General features: G+C 34.0%; 1 protein-coding gene across 1 annotated transcript in view; it reads left to right on the top strand.

Annotated features, from left to right (window-relative positions):
• LOC128992754 (roundabout homolog 2-like) overlaps positions 1–15,623 on the top strand; it is a 90,351-nt gene that overhangs the window by 8,507 nt on the left and 66,221 nt on the right. Inside the window, exons 3-4 of the mRNA XM_054416490.1 lie at positions 9,667–9,823; positions 10,392–10,531. Coding sequence (XP_054272465.1) covers positions 9,667–9,823; positions 10,392–10,531 — 297 coding nt within the window. The remainder of the gene's footprint in view (positions 1–9,666; positions 9,824–10,391; positions 10,532–15,623) is intronic.

The raw sequence follows: 15,623 nt of genomic DNA, 5'->3' as shown, positions 1-15,623 counted from the left end.
TTATACAGTTCTAGTTTATCGTATATCCCTAAAAGGATGTCAAATAAAAACTTGATGAACGAACATACTATTGAGTGAATTAGGTAAGAAACATACGGTGGATTTGTTTTTGTTTTTAAGACTGCCCAGAGTATAATTATAATATACAGTAGCTAAAAGTTACCTAACATTTACTTCTGTTTATTCATCATTATCTTTACCAACGCTTTTGGGACTAGGTACGCATTTAGGGGAACATAACGGTTTCGAATCAAATTAAATTATCTAACATCAGCCCAGTTACTCACTTAGTTCAGCTATATCAAGTCAGGACCATTTAATTAAAGCCGAGGCATCATTAACAGCTGGATCTTTCTTCCAAAACATTAAAAACCTACTAAAATAGGATCGAACCCGTGACCTTCTAATTGTCAGGCAAACACTATGACCAGCTAATCTTTATTTCAATATAATGTGTGAGTCGATTGTCAATTGGCAAATTAAATTCAACCACTTCAAAAGCGACGGACGAAACAGTTAAATATTCTTGACCACAATAAATCTTGCCAGCATATTTGCCGGTCTGTTGCTCGAGTATTAATTAAGTCAGATTATCTGTAGACAAACGAGTCTGGGTATGATCCAGACTTAACCATGCAGCCAAGACTACTTGGACAGCATTCTATGTAGAACAGCTGATTGATATAGTTACAGCATTCTATGTAGAACAGCTGATTGATATAGTTACCACTCTTTTTGCTCAGTTCAAGTGTTTTGTGGTTTTGTGTTCATTAAATGTATAGCGTTGTGTAATTGCTTTGAAAACATCGCTTAAGATTTGTTGTCTTTTCTCCTCTAATAAGTATTTCATCTCTAAAATTATTGAGACATCCAGGTATTAAATTGTAAAGGATAAATCCTATATTGAAATTCTTCCAGGCTCAAAATATCTTTAACCAGCTCAAAATGGACATATACTATAGGTGTTAATACAATTAGGTTAAGCTAGTTTTCATAAAACACTTTTTACAGTATTATTCTTTACTATGTTTTTATGACCTTTTGGGCTGTTGGCTAAATGCAACTATATTAAGTGTTAATTAAATTAGGATAGGTATGGACGATGATTTAGTAAAAAACTTGATTTCTTACTATTAGTCTAAGTTAAATGTTATTATACACTTCATTAAATATTTTACACTCAAGTTTTCCACTTAGATTATTTTGATAAATTGTTATTGGTTAGGTTATGTTGGGTTATTTTAAATTAGTTAGAATTGAAAACTTGTTTATTATTTTTTTACTAATTAAATTGGATCCTTTTAATTATCCTATTTGCTTATGTTAAGGTTAAAATCAATGTAATGCGTGTATGAATCATGTTATATATGTTTTCAGCTGTGAATAACCTAAAATATATTTACATTTCTTACGTATATAGGACACATTGTTTCGAAAAGAGTAATTAAATGTTTAAGGTACCGTAGTTCTAAGACTATTGAGTCGTCCTGTAATCCAGCTACTAGGAAGTCACGAATTGTGGATATTTATAGGCATGCACTGTGGATGCGATACTCCCTGGTGTGGATTAACGTCCGCACTAGTGAGTACTACGACTATCCGCAGTTCTATCCTGATAATTAGACCAATTCGTAATTACCAAGGCAAAAATGTGGTTCGGATTCCACTATAAACTGTAGGTCCCTTAGTTGCCATTAGCTGTATGGGCTATTAATTAACAGCTGTGTCTAAGGAATGTCGGCCTTAGTCACTAACAAGACTACAAGATCGCGCCACTCATCCTACACTCATCTCCATTCATACTTGGCTTAAAATACCTACTTTGTATGGTCGCTATTTCATAGAACAGTATTAACAGTATAACAGTATGAACACAAATTAGTTATTTACTTTCAGGTTAAGGAGTAAAGCGTATACGTTACCGTTAGTTTTTCCCTCTCACACCCCTCTACCCCCCCTCCACCCACGTTCATCCCCTCACTTACGTGAAACTCTCCTCCGAGTGTAATCTTATAACTTTGTCTTGTCAGGGTTTAATACCAGAAGTCATTTTTCAGGAGTATCATCTCCAAAACGGCAATTTATAAGTCTCGCTAGTCCTCGCTTATCTAGAGGCTGTGTGATGAGGGTTGTTGAGTTATTGAACGTTGAATTGATAAGTTCCAACTTGATTTATTTCCTTAAAATATAAAATAAATAATTAGTACAAAAAACAATGCTATAGTCTATGTACTTCTTTAGTAAAATACATTACGCTAAAAGTCAATGGTGGGGAGCTAGTTGGTTTAGGGGTAGAGCGCGGGGTTTCGGTTTCTGAGATCATTAGTTCGAATCCCGCCAATCACTAATGGATTTTATCTATCCAATAATACCACAACCCGATAGACTAACCCAAATTAAAATGTAAAACCGTTCTGGACTAGTGTCTGGCGTCGTAAAAGGTGAAGGTGGGACAAAAAAAAACAAAAACTAAAGTGTAATTAGGTAGATTTAATAACATATTGTATGCGGCCAGCCCCGAACAATATAATATGATAGTTAGTGAAAAAACTTATAATTAGTTTAATAAACACTATTCACAAAGGTTATGTATACAAACAATATATTAATATAGAAGACTCTAAAATAATGTATTTGTACGAACATTTTTGTCTTTAACACCATTTTCTTGTGAAATAAATGAAACTATTTACACATCAAATGATAAAATAGAACTCAAATATATAATTTAGTTTAGCAACTTTCGCAATCAGAATATTCCGAGATTATAGTCAGAATCAGTGTTATATGCACTGAACACGCATATACTAGATTACTGTGTACATTGTAGGTAGAAATTGGCCGTAATTTGTACCTGATGTCTGCTGTGAAATGGCTTCTTCTACACGGAATGTTGTATCAATTTGCCTTAATAAACTATAAAAGATTGCAATGCATGTTTTGCAAACAAGATAAGGGTTATATTCAATATTTTTGCACTGTAGTTATATTTATGAAAGATTCGACGTCCTGTAATCCAGCTAATACAGGGTTACGAATTGTGGATATTTATAGGCATGCACTGTGGATGCGATACTCCCTGGTGTGGATTAACGTCCGCATGAGTGAGTACTACGACTATCCGCAGTACTATCCTGATAATTAGACCAATTCGTATATACAAAGGCAAAAATGTGGTTCGGATTCCACTATAAACTGTAGGTCCTGTAGTTGCCATTAGCTGTAAATGGGCGATTAATTAACAGCTATGGCTAAGAAATAATGTCGGCCTTAGTCACTAACAAGATTACAAGATCGCGCCACTCATCCTACACTCATCTCCATTCATACTTGGCTTAAAATACCTACTTTGTATGGTCGCCATTTCATTGAAAAGTATTAAAGTGTTCTCGTCTTGAATTATTTGTTTTATTTGTATTTATATACGCCAGTGACATTTGTTACGTTTTGGAAGGGAACGGTCCAAACCCTGGTCTTGTTACTACATATCAAACGTCGACCTTTTTGTTTTACAGTATAGCATCATTGATTTCATAGTGCAACGACAAATGGCATTTGAGTCAGGAAACGATATCGCTTGGATTCGAACCAGCGACCTTGACATTTGAAGGCAAGCACTATAATAACTGTGAAGTAGACTTATTTCCCTAATAAGCTATAATTTTTGCAAATTTTTGGATGGAAAGTAATTAAGTTTAATTGCGTTAAAAAACAGAGTATGTTGGAAAACAAAGTTTAACTTCTCATTTTCAATTTGTTTACCATGAATCCTTAAAAGGGCAACTTATTGTAATCTATATCACAACTATATAAGATAGCCACAACAAGACAAAGGATGCCTCTATCATTCATAGGATGACAAAATAAATAAAAATAGCTTTGATACATTTATTTTGGTTTCTAACACCATTAGTATTTTAATGTTTTTGTAGGAGAAAAGTAAAATAATAAGCCCTTGTCTTGTTTCTATAGACAGACGACATTTGAGTCTATAATCGGATTCACGTGGGATTGAACTAGGAGCCTTCAGATTTGAAGTTAGCACTCTAGCCACTCGAATAATCGACTATTAATTATAGCATTCTCTATGGGAGGCACATACAAATTATGATTTTAACACTATAGGTCATTTCCATATAGACTTCAGAATCTGAAATCCTTATTTATTCTAAATTGTTCCAAACAAAATCACGCAGTAAAACTAATGAATAACTAAATTAAATATCAATGTGTTTAACAGATGTAATAACTTAGGACCATATGTTTATGAGAATTAATGATCACCCGTTATTTTGAATTTGTTTTGTTTGTATTAGTTTTTCTGTTTACATTAAAAGTGTGAGTTTGATTCAACTGAACAATCTAATTTACCTATTGTTTGAAAATGCCAATATGTGTATGTGAATTAATGATAACCTGTTATTGCATTTGTTTTGTTTGTATTAGTTTTTCTGTTTACATTAAACGTATGCGATTAATTCAACTGAACTAATTTGCTTATTATTTGAAAATGTAACAAATATTTTATGAAAAACAATCTTGGTAACGATCCAGTGATGAAAAAGCAATTACTAGAACGATCGCAATGTTGCAATATTCTTCTGGTTTCTGAGACTTTGGGGGAAGGATGTTAACATAATGGGATTCTTGACCGGTTGAAATAATGGTTAGTGTTATTAAAACTGGACGCTGCTGGCCGAGGGGGCTTTTGATTTATATCAGTCTCCACCACCCTTAAGGTCCAGGGGAAGGGAGGAAATGCAACAAAGAAATTACTACAACAGCTGGGAAAGATTTCTTGGAGGGAACTGAGGCGTTCCACGTGATAAATTGGATATTGATAGGAATGTATTCGAAATTATCACAAATGTCTTTTAAAAATCACTTTAAGGTGAATTTTAAATTCAACTTTTTATTCTATTAATCCACTGTTTACTCACCTCACAAAATTGAATTAAAATTATCTGTGTATTGAAAAATAAAATTATAATCATTACAAGATATCAATATATTTGTGACATAAATAGTGCTATTTTGCTACCAAATTGAGTTAAATTTATTGGATGGAATATAGTATTTTACTTAGTGTTTTTCGTAAATAGTCTAGTTCATTAATTCAATAGTTATACCCTACACGTGTTGCTTGAGATTTTATTGTGCTGTTAAATCATCATACTGCTGTTACCATCTAAAGTCCCAAAGTATAAGAAAGAGATTACCTAACGTTTTTGTTAGTTGTTTTTCCCCCTATAACTGTATTAACACATTGACGGTTGCGATATCACGTTGATAAAATCTATTGGTGATTGACGGAATTTGAACCCGGGATCTTTGGAACTAAGCCCCGCGCTCAACCACTAGACCAGCTCACTCTCAAAACCTAAAATATCTCCAATGTGCACAGCAACAGCGCATGTAAGTGTATGGTGTCAGTAAGATATACTTTGCTAGTGAGCTAGTCTAGTGGGCGTGACTTTCGTCCCTGAGGTTTCGGGTTCAAATCGCACTAATCATCAATGAATTTAATAACCTAAACCTAACCTGAAGTAAGGTGAAAAAATTCCAGGCTAGACCCTACCGACCTGAAAAAATACTACTACTACAAAAATTCTTTTTTATCTATAAAAACTTGAATAATTTATGGCAACAAAACGTGTTGTAAATCCATCAGTGTCTTTAAATCTCACACCAGCTGTTTGCACATCCCCTAATGTTACTTTGAGAGGTACTATTTGCTTCCTTTGTTCCTCTGTGTGCAAGTGACGCTCCATCCCTTAAACTTCACCAACAGATCCCTGTGTTCAGTTTAATGTATCTTTGTGATGTGTTAAGCGTCTGGATAGATGTGCTGGATAAGTCGCTTTAATGTACAGAGATGTTCTGATTTAATCTGACATTGTTGAAAGATTTAATCAACCATAATGCTAGTTTTACGTAGAATCTAGTGGTGCAAATTATTACGTAAGGGGGTGGGTATTTGATTTTAGTGTAATTTTAGAAAAGTGAAATGTATGCTTTTAATTGGTGAATGAACAAATAATATATTTTAGGTTTGAAAGAAAATACTCATTTTAGCCTCAATTGGATTTTTCGTTTTGGAAATTTAGTCCTCTAGCAAGTAACATGATTTTATGAAACATAATTCCGAAATAAAATACAAACATTTTGGAAGTGTTTTGGAATTTAATACACAGACAACATTAATTGCTTTAATAAGTCACGTAAATAAAATAATATAATTTTAACGGTAAAATGTTTATACACGACAGTATTTTGTTTCATTTTGTTTTAAAATAATACGAATTTTTTATAAATTTATTGTACACGAAAGTAAGTTTTAAGTTCATTTGTGCCTGGATATCTTTTGTTCTCGCAATTTAAACATTTTGAAGTTGTAAATTAAATAAAACAATTACAAAACACACAAGATGAAGTCATAAACTATACCATTTAATCGATTAAAGTTTTGTTTTAGAACATATTTTAACTTACATAATTTTAAGAGACAAAATTTCCAAAACAACATTCAAAGTTCTTATCTTCTTAAACACCTAAGTTTCTGTACGTCTACACTCTTACCAGTCCCAAGAGAGTACTTTGTCTTGCTTCTCGTCAAAGTTAACATTCTAAACATTCTCTTGGCAATCGTACCTTTGTGAATCGCTCTGCTAATTCTGAAATTAATAATAACCAAGGAAAGTTAGAGGTGAAACGTACCATTATATTAGGAGGTGGAAATCATGGTGGTTTGAATCACGAAATGAATGAGAAAAGTAGTTGCGTATTGCTGTTTGTTTCCAAAATCTTCTATTTTATCTGAAGAATTTTTTTATGACTGAAAGATGGGGAAGTGTGGTATATGGAAGATGTATGTACAATTTTATATGCATATTTATACGAAAAACATTTTTCATGACGTAAAATTCAACAATATTTTAATCAGTAAACTCATCCTTCGATGACGTTTTCAACTACCCACATTTATTTAACACACAAAACATATCCACACAGTACTTCACACGGTTGATTGAGATATTCTATTGTCCATTTGCGGTGTGGAGGGGGGAGTCATACATGCATGACAGCCATTGATAATTGATGGACCTTAATTGACCGTAATTGAAGGCAGATGATATTAGCCTGTCAACATGAAAGGGTCTGCTGAAAATTCAGTAATAGCGTTAATGGATCAAAAATGCACGTAGGAATACAAACTAGTTTTGTCCATAACCATAAAACATGAAAGGAAGTTCTTTTATATTTTACCTTTTATAAAAGTCCTTATTTCTTCCTTTCTTCTTTTTCTTCTTTTGCACTTGTCCCAAGGGTACAAAAAATCAGCTTAAGTTAAAGAAATTAGCGGTTAATTTTTGAACGACTATTACAAAGAAAGTAGTAACGATAAAATGTGTTATATAGTTTTGTAAAAATATTTGTGCTAATCATTGAGTAACATTTTATATTTTGCTACAACGAATACTCTTTCGATATTTGGATGAGTTGGAATGCAAAAGCATTTCAGAAGGAGTAATACGTAATGTATCCAAAACACAGTAACGTCTGTTCGTAATTGTTGAAATCAAATCTATATTTTTTCTGAAGAAAAGTCACAGAACATAGAAATCATATATACTATTTTGTCATAACACGAAACAACTGCCATTTAAAACACAAGCATTGCTAATTTAAAGTCGTTCTTAGTTATACGTATGGTTAAACAATAATCAGTTGAAGTTGAGGACTTAAGCTGTAAATGTTCTCTTTGTTAACCGATTTCGGCGAAGAAAATAATTCCGATGAAAAATGGAAAACCGTATCGTTAATGAAATTATTTTGCGTTTATCATTATTATAATACTAGCACATAATCTGATATAATATAATATTATAATATAATATAATAGGTTATATAATCTCACTAGCAGAGTACCCGTCCTTCGTACGGGGTTGGAATATATGTATAAAATGCTTATTGCAGTTATACTCAAGCTTTGCGTTTGCAATAAGGGAGGACACAGATGGATAATTTTTTTTATTTTTATTTACAGTATTCTATAGTACCAATCGTAATTTTTTAACTTTGCTATTGCATAGTCCACAAAATATTGTGTTTGCTGTATGAAAAGTACGTAACTAAAATATTACACGATTTTCACAAATCCAAAATCCCCATAGGAAGTGTTTTAGTAAATAATCTGTTTGGATGAACTTTGGATACAATATTCAAATCAATTTATTATAAACACATTTTCCAAACCAACCCCAATTTCTAATTCATCCAAAGGATTTTTCAGGTGAGATAGCACCCTAAACATTACCCACCCAGCATGATTTAACTTTAAACGCAAACACGTCCATAACATTCCAAACGTTGAAAATGAACTGTAAACAAAGCTAATCGAAATGCAAACATTTACCAAGTGGAGTTGAAATGATGCTGAAATTCTCGTGGCAATCGACCGACGAGGGGACTTTTTTATGAAATTCTTCGCGGACATATTTCGTGGAAATGTACGCAAATATTTGAATGCCTCTGGAAGGGTTGGGGCGCAAACGAGGGTGGAAATGCGGCTAACCACTTGACCACAACTAAACCGCCCCGCGATGTCTTGTGTAATTTGTGTGCGTTGTTAGTGTAATTGATGATGGGAAGTTCGGTCTTAGTACCATCATATATCTATACTTAAATTATTTTACAAAATAAATTGTAAAATGAAGAATATACGTACTGGTAACCTAGTAGTTAACGTCACGGACGTCAGGGAGACTGGTTCGATCCCCAAACTATATCCAAAAATGTTTAGGGGTTAGAACCACCTTTCCTTTCTAGGTGTATGAAATACATTTTTCAAAAATGTGATTGCTGTAGTACATATAGATTTATAAACATTCATATGGGAATTGTTGTATATAATCTGTTGTTTATAATAATTGCAAAAGACACAACAAACAACAACTTGTAGTACATAATTTATGTCATTTCCTATAGGAAACTCCACTGCTGATTTGCATTGTGGTTAAACCATTAACCCCATAAAAATATAAGTTTCTTGAGGAAGTTTTTACCGCGAAAAATGAGGAAACACGAACATGAAAGGTCTGATAGAGTGCCACACGCAAAGACTTGTAAATTACCACTAACAAGCTGCACAACTTCGCATGTCTTTGGCAAAGAGTTACGATTGAGGCTGCTTCTCACGACTTTGATCTTTCTTGTCCACAGATAAGTGAACAAAGGTAGTGTTTGATATATAGTTTAGCTAATAATAAGTGACGTTTGCTAATTTATTTGAGATGTTTATTATGGTAAAGGATCTGTATTTCTAAAAAGAGTAAAGTAGTGGATAATATGGATATGAATGTTGTGAACCCAAATTGATATCATTCGTCTTGGAAAAGCCTGCACCATAGTATTTCTTAGGACCGAAAGTCAGTAACACATTGAGTCAAACCATAGACAAAAAGAATTGGCGCTCCCAACGGTGTGCGCCAGAACCTATGGTAACCATGGTAACCGCAGCACTGCTGACAGTCTATATTTAATTCTTTTTGTCTATGATCAAATCTCATATCGGTTCGAGAACATTACCACGAAAAAGTTCATATGTTTACCAGGATCAAATTATTATTACTAAATCTAACAAATCCTCTATCATTTCTGTTTCAGGAGATGAAGGAGCGCCACCATGGATTACAGAACACCCTGTAGACACTGTGGTACCTCGCCATGAGCCCGCCACCCTCAACTGTAAAGCGGAGGGGAGACCATCCCCTACAATTACATGGTATAGGGATGGAGAACCACTCACGCCGGCAGCGCATAGGTAAATTTCAATCTATGTTTTTAAGATGTTTTTGTTTTGAAATTGTCCATCTATTGATTGCTTTAAACAGAGACACAATCAATACGATTTTCCAATTAATGTTCACTTAAGTATCAAAATAAGTGAGTATTAATATATTTTGAATTTATGTTAAACTTGCAAAGATTTCTCGTTGTTACGTTAAGTCCGCAGTTTTTTAAATAAATGACTCTCTTTTTGCTTGAAAATCAAACTGTGCGCTATAGTAAAATGCATACAATTCGTATGCTCAGTATTGAAAACTTTTGTTGTTATAAAAGCTAATTATAGCATTGATAGTCTATAAGTGATTCACATCTGCTAAGTGATACAGTATCTGGTGTGGGTTTACAATGCTTGAACGAAGTTCAGTATGAACTCTGCCTAGCCAAATAGCCCGCGATATGATACGTATTTGTCATGGTGAGACAAAAGTGGCAACGCCGCAGTTCCGTCCTACCGTAACAGCTGTTGCACTCAAGATGGAATTACGCCTTTAGCCCCTCTGAACGGCAATGGTTTTCTAACACCAAGTTGTTTGTCCCTCCAGGGTACTCCTCCCCGCCGGATCCCTTTTCTTCCTCCGAGTGGTCCACGGTCGCAAGGAGACGGACGCCGGCGTCTACTGGTGTGAGGCGCGGAACTCCGCAGGGTCAGCTAGGAGCAGAAACGCTACTTTGGATGTCGCAGGTAATTTAGAAGTTGACCAATATTTTGTTCTGACGAAATTAGGTACTGGATTAGCTAATGCATGGCCTACTCTAAGGCCGTGGCGAGAGAAAAGTAGCAACAACAAACTAAAGTCTTTTTATGAAGGGGCAGCCACTATACAAATGTTCCCTATGCAAATGAAAATGATGTAATAAGGTTAATTTAGGTTAGGTTAGTTTAGGCTAGAATTGGTTCGGTTGGTTAGGTTTGGTGAGTTTTTGTTAGGTTAGAGTGGGAAGGGATGCACTGTATGACGAGACACGTCAACCACAGCTCATGGTGTATGAAAAACCATGACATGGTGTAACACTCAGATCATGGTGGAAAAGCACACAGGTTGGTTTAGGTTTAGTTTGTAAAGTACAATAATTTACTTCTGGACAATGAATGATGATACATTTACCAAATATTAGCTATTTCATATTCGCTATGAAATGGAATGAGATACATTATCATATCCGTATTTTACCTAATAATCACGTTGTTGCCAACATACAAACTCCCTCAAACTGTCAGATACAAATTTTCCTCATGAATAGAACTAAATATTTTCGCAATTGCATCTACGTACTGTGAAAAAGCACAACCGAATGAGTTAAATACTCGCACGCATTTTACCGAGTAATCGCATTGTTGCCAACATAGTCCCCCAAACTGTCACGGTTGTATTGTAACAGACAATAATTTATTCACCGAAGCTAATTGGTGGTAACGTCGCTACTGCAGTGATACACTGGTGTGGTTGTATGGGGGGCAGGGGACAGGGGGGGGGTCATATATCAATATGTCCGACGAGACATAACACGGACATAGCTTCAGCAAAGGCCGTTGACATTAATTAGCAATAAACCACTTGGGAACGTTTAATATTACAGGTATGTCTGCTATGGGTTTAATGCGTAATTGTATCAAAGGGGTTGAATTTGTGGGTTTTGTTGGTAGAATTATGGTTTGGGTACAAATATGATCGGGTTAAATGGATAATAAGCTAAAATCTTACGAAGTATTATGGTCTGTGCGATGGAACCTTTTTCATCTTAAGACAGGAGACAGGTTTCATCTTACAAAGTATAGCTTTACATTTTAGTAAAGCCAACTGAGAAACCTTCCGATTTCAGTTTCAAATCCGTCGCCCTTAAGTGTTTGATTTGTAAGGGTTGAGATACTTGTTAGCGTTTGAGTGTTCATTTGAAATGCTAAACTAAGGAGCAAGCCCAAACCCACTAACTGGTTTGCCATGGCTAGACAAATAATTACGATATTGGAAATGGATTAAATATACCTACATAAAATGATAATGTTGTAACTAAAATACGTGTATACCTATAAGTATGTGTACATTTTACCACACACTTAAGAGTATAAAAAGACTAGAGTTGGTCAACTTTTTAATCTATCTTTATACTACTACAGTAATAGTAAAAATGGAAGTTCTTTGTTACCTATTAAACGTCAAATAATTTTACACGAACCACACAACACACACAGAGATTCTATGTTCTCTACCACCACACATCACAAAACTGCATTTCCTGTCATTTGTTGTCAGTAATGCTACATTTGTTATGGCGTTGCACGGCTGAACGAATGACTTCATTACAGCTACAATAGCACACAATCCTTCATGTTTAGAAGTCTTTGTGGAATGTTTTCATAACCAAACACATATAATTAGCCGTTTTTATTAATGCTAAAATAACCAATGCCATTTAGTAAAAAGTACACATATTCCCTAACAGATTTCAACTCAATTTGGGCTAAACAAATTTAGAAGCAAAATTGGATGTTTTTTTTAAGTGATACGTATGAAACATAAGAAAAGATCATATATATTTCTTGTTAATCCACCTTGTATTAACGTGTTGTGCCTATTCACAGAAATGTTACTCGGTGTTTATATCAATTGGTGACAACATTTCTTTAGGGCTGGAAAATTAAACCTGAGAAGAGTACTATTAGAATTTCAATAAGGATTATAGTCTGTATGTTGGAACCTGTCTTCTGACTCTCCGTCTAACTGGGGATAATGGTTAAAGGCCCAAGGGTCAGGTGACAGGTTCCATCAAGCATACTATACATAAGATATAAGGACTTCCTTAGTGTACAGTTGAATCTAGCCGAATAATTAATGTGTTAGTTTTGTATCCACATGTCATTAGTTCAAACATGAGGAGATTTGAGGATTGAAGTACATTTTAAAGATAAAAACTGGATTCATCAGTTAATAAATATTAACTAGTTCTGGATAAAGAACGAACTAATCTCAGTCAATAGCAAGGCTGTCAATTTTTCTATTCAAACGTTACCCTACATTCATTCTTGCCCAAAACACGTATTCTGTTATATCGGAATCGTATAAATCTATTCATATGAAATTTCTTTCCACAAGAAGCTACAAAAAAATCCATGATGTAAAAAATTATAGCTTAAAAATTGCATATTCCACAGACATCTTTAGTTGCTGTTTTTACAAAACTACACTATCGAATGATTCTAGAAGCCGCTTTTAGACACAACAATGAGTCCAGCCGTGACAGTGGATGTGTCTGATTTTAGACACCGAACTGTGTCTAGTAGGAGTTGACATTTGGTTTAATGGCTTTCACTAAATAGAAACTGTCGAACAAGCCATTTGCGCTTGGCACAGCTTGTTTACTACTTGTCTAGATGCTTCGTTTGCTTTGAATGTCATGTAGTACTTTTCTTCAAAGTGTGAGTCTTTTTTTAACAACCAAACAAAATTATTTTTTTATCACGTTTGGAAACTACTCCTAAACCTTAAAGAGATTTTGTGTGCTACTTAAAAACCGATTCTAAACCCCCTTTGCAAGCGTAAATCATAACCTAAAAACATACAATAAAAATACGATATGTTTTTTCACATTTAGTTGCTGTCACTAAAACCCATTACGCTATAACTAAATTAACTAACTCTGCACTCCCTGCTTGGCTTAAAATAACCAGTTTCGCTTAGGATAAATTTAAAGAAGACAAAACAATAAAACAAGGATGCATGAGATAATAATGTAGATGGTAAATAAACATTCTCTGAACTATTTTGCATTTCATGACTAATGTTCCACTAAAACATAAACTAAATCTATTCTCCATTCCAGCTGTCCGGGTAACAGCTATAACAGTTAGACAATGGTTTATTCAACAAAGTTAATTGGCGTTAATGTCGCAGCTCCTGGAATAGGGAGGTGGTAAAGTGGGGGGGGGGGAATGGTTAAGAGGGATGGGCCAGAATAGTCATTGTTATCAGCATTTGCGTAAATGCGTATTGAATAGATATATATTAAGTTTTTGCGAGTATTTATTACCCTTGTTTCACTGGCGGGTTTTAAATTTCGGTCAACTGGAATTGCGAGCAATTCGCATGTCGGTCAAGTGACATTGCGGTCAAATGATTTGTCGATCAAGTGGTGTCTTGGTGAAATTTAAATAAATAGATGACTCAACTTGAAGTGGCAAATACCATTTCACGATATAATCATATAGATTAAAGTCATTAGTGATGGTATAATTTGTACTCTCCGAGCATCCAGCGCAAAAGTCATACTTTCTAGCCATTAAACCTGCCAACCTCCTTTTTCAATTCAAACTTTGAAAAATAACCAATTTCAATGAGTTTAACAACTTTTGAGTCTGTGCTACGTAATTTATCATGTTGAAATAAAATATCGCGCTAATTCACCTATATTTTAACTGAGTTTGAGGTGAATTAAAACGAAAGAGACAGCAAATTCCTTTAAAGGACTAACCGTATGAATAGGTTTTAAATAGCTTTCATTGAGTTAAGTTATATTACATTCTGATATAGTTACTGCAAGATTAATTCCAGGATTGTATTAAAAAGCCGTCTGAAATTGTGAGGACAATCGCTTTTAGAATAGTAACTGTAATGATTAAGTTCGTTTACAATTTATTAAACCCTTGTTTCCCTATTTAATTTGAAGGAAACATTCTATTTGAAGCCTGTAACGGTCCCTAATTATTCCTGATTAAAATTTCATCTTTGTTACAACTGTTGGTTTGATTGCGTGAAAACTCATGAATGTTAAATGAAATTCCGGAATCCAAGGGGTTGCAGTGTTGTTCAAGAGGGTAATAATCAACGGCGCGAACGACCCTTATTTCTTAATGGGTCTAATTACTACGTTAAGTAATGCATGTTTATCACCAGCTGTTGTAATATTGTCTTAGCCATATGGTAATTACAAAGTAATTAAAAATCCAATGCTTGTATTTCAAGTTATTTCTAATCGATTATAATTGGTTGGTAAACTTTGGAATTGATTGATGATAAAATTTGGTTTTGAAAATGTATACAAGTTATATATTTACTCTTTAACATCGATAATATGAACCAAAAAATATATATAAAGTATCATTACTTACAAGCCTCTGTCATTAAATCCTAAAGTAATCTTCAATAGAAATGTTAAGAAATATATATTTTAAACCTATACCCAGTGTTCGTGTATAATAGAAATAATATTTAGTCCCAAAATACTGGAAAGTGTAACAATGAATATTTAATAGCAAACTTTGGATAATTTTGAAAGATTTGAAGGCCAAACATTTAATGCTGAGAGAAAAATATCTATATATGATAATTGAACTTACAGGCTGTTATTTTAAATTTAATAGTAATCATTAACAGTATGGTTTTATATTATTAATTAGCGAATCTTTCTTACAGAACAAATATTGCAAGTTACACAAAAAAACACATGCTTAGCAAAAATACCAACAGCATTGCCAAAGGAATCGACATTATATGCAATAAAGAAAATAAATTCTCGGATCCGTCAATACACAAATAGTTTACTTTAGAAACAAACTCGGAGTCAAATGTTGCAAAGACGATGATAAAACGAAACACAAAACCAGCTGTTTTCGCTATTTATGTTCCACAAATCAAACTGAATTCCAAGTTGCAGTCGAAAGAGAAGCGGTTCACAGATGTCCATGTTCTATTGTTGGACATGTCGAGACAGGCTTATTGTCAACGTCTAAAACAAGAACCTGAACACATTGGAGTCATCTGCAACCTGCTGCACATTAT

Source organism: Macrosteles quadrilineatus, unplaced genomic scaffold, assembly GCF_028750875.1.
Source record: "Macrosteles quadrilineatus isolate MER2022 unplaced genomic scaffold, UCM_ALF_1.0 Scaffold_1__1_contigs__length_201487025, whole genome shotgun sequence".
Classification (NCBI taxonomy): Eukaryota; Metazoa; Arthropoda; class Insecta; order Hemiptera; family Cicadellidae; genus Macrosteles; species Macrosteles quadrilineatus.
The sequence above is the reverse complement of the archived record's forward strand: the minus strand, read 5'-3'. Positions and strand labels throughout refer to the sequence as shown.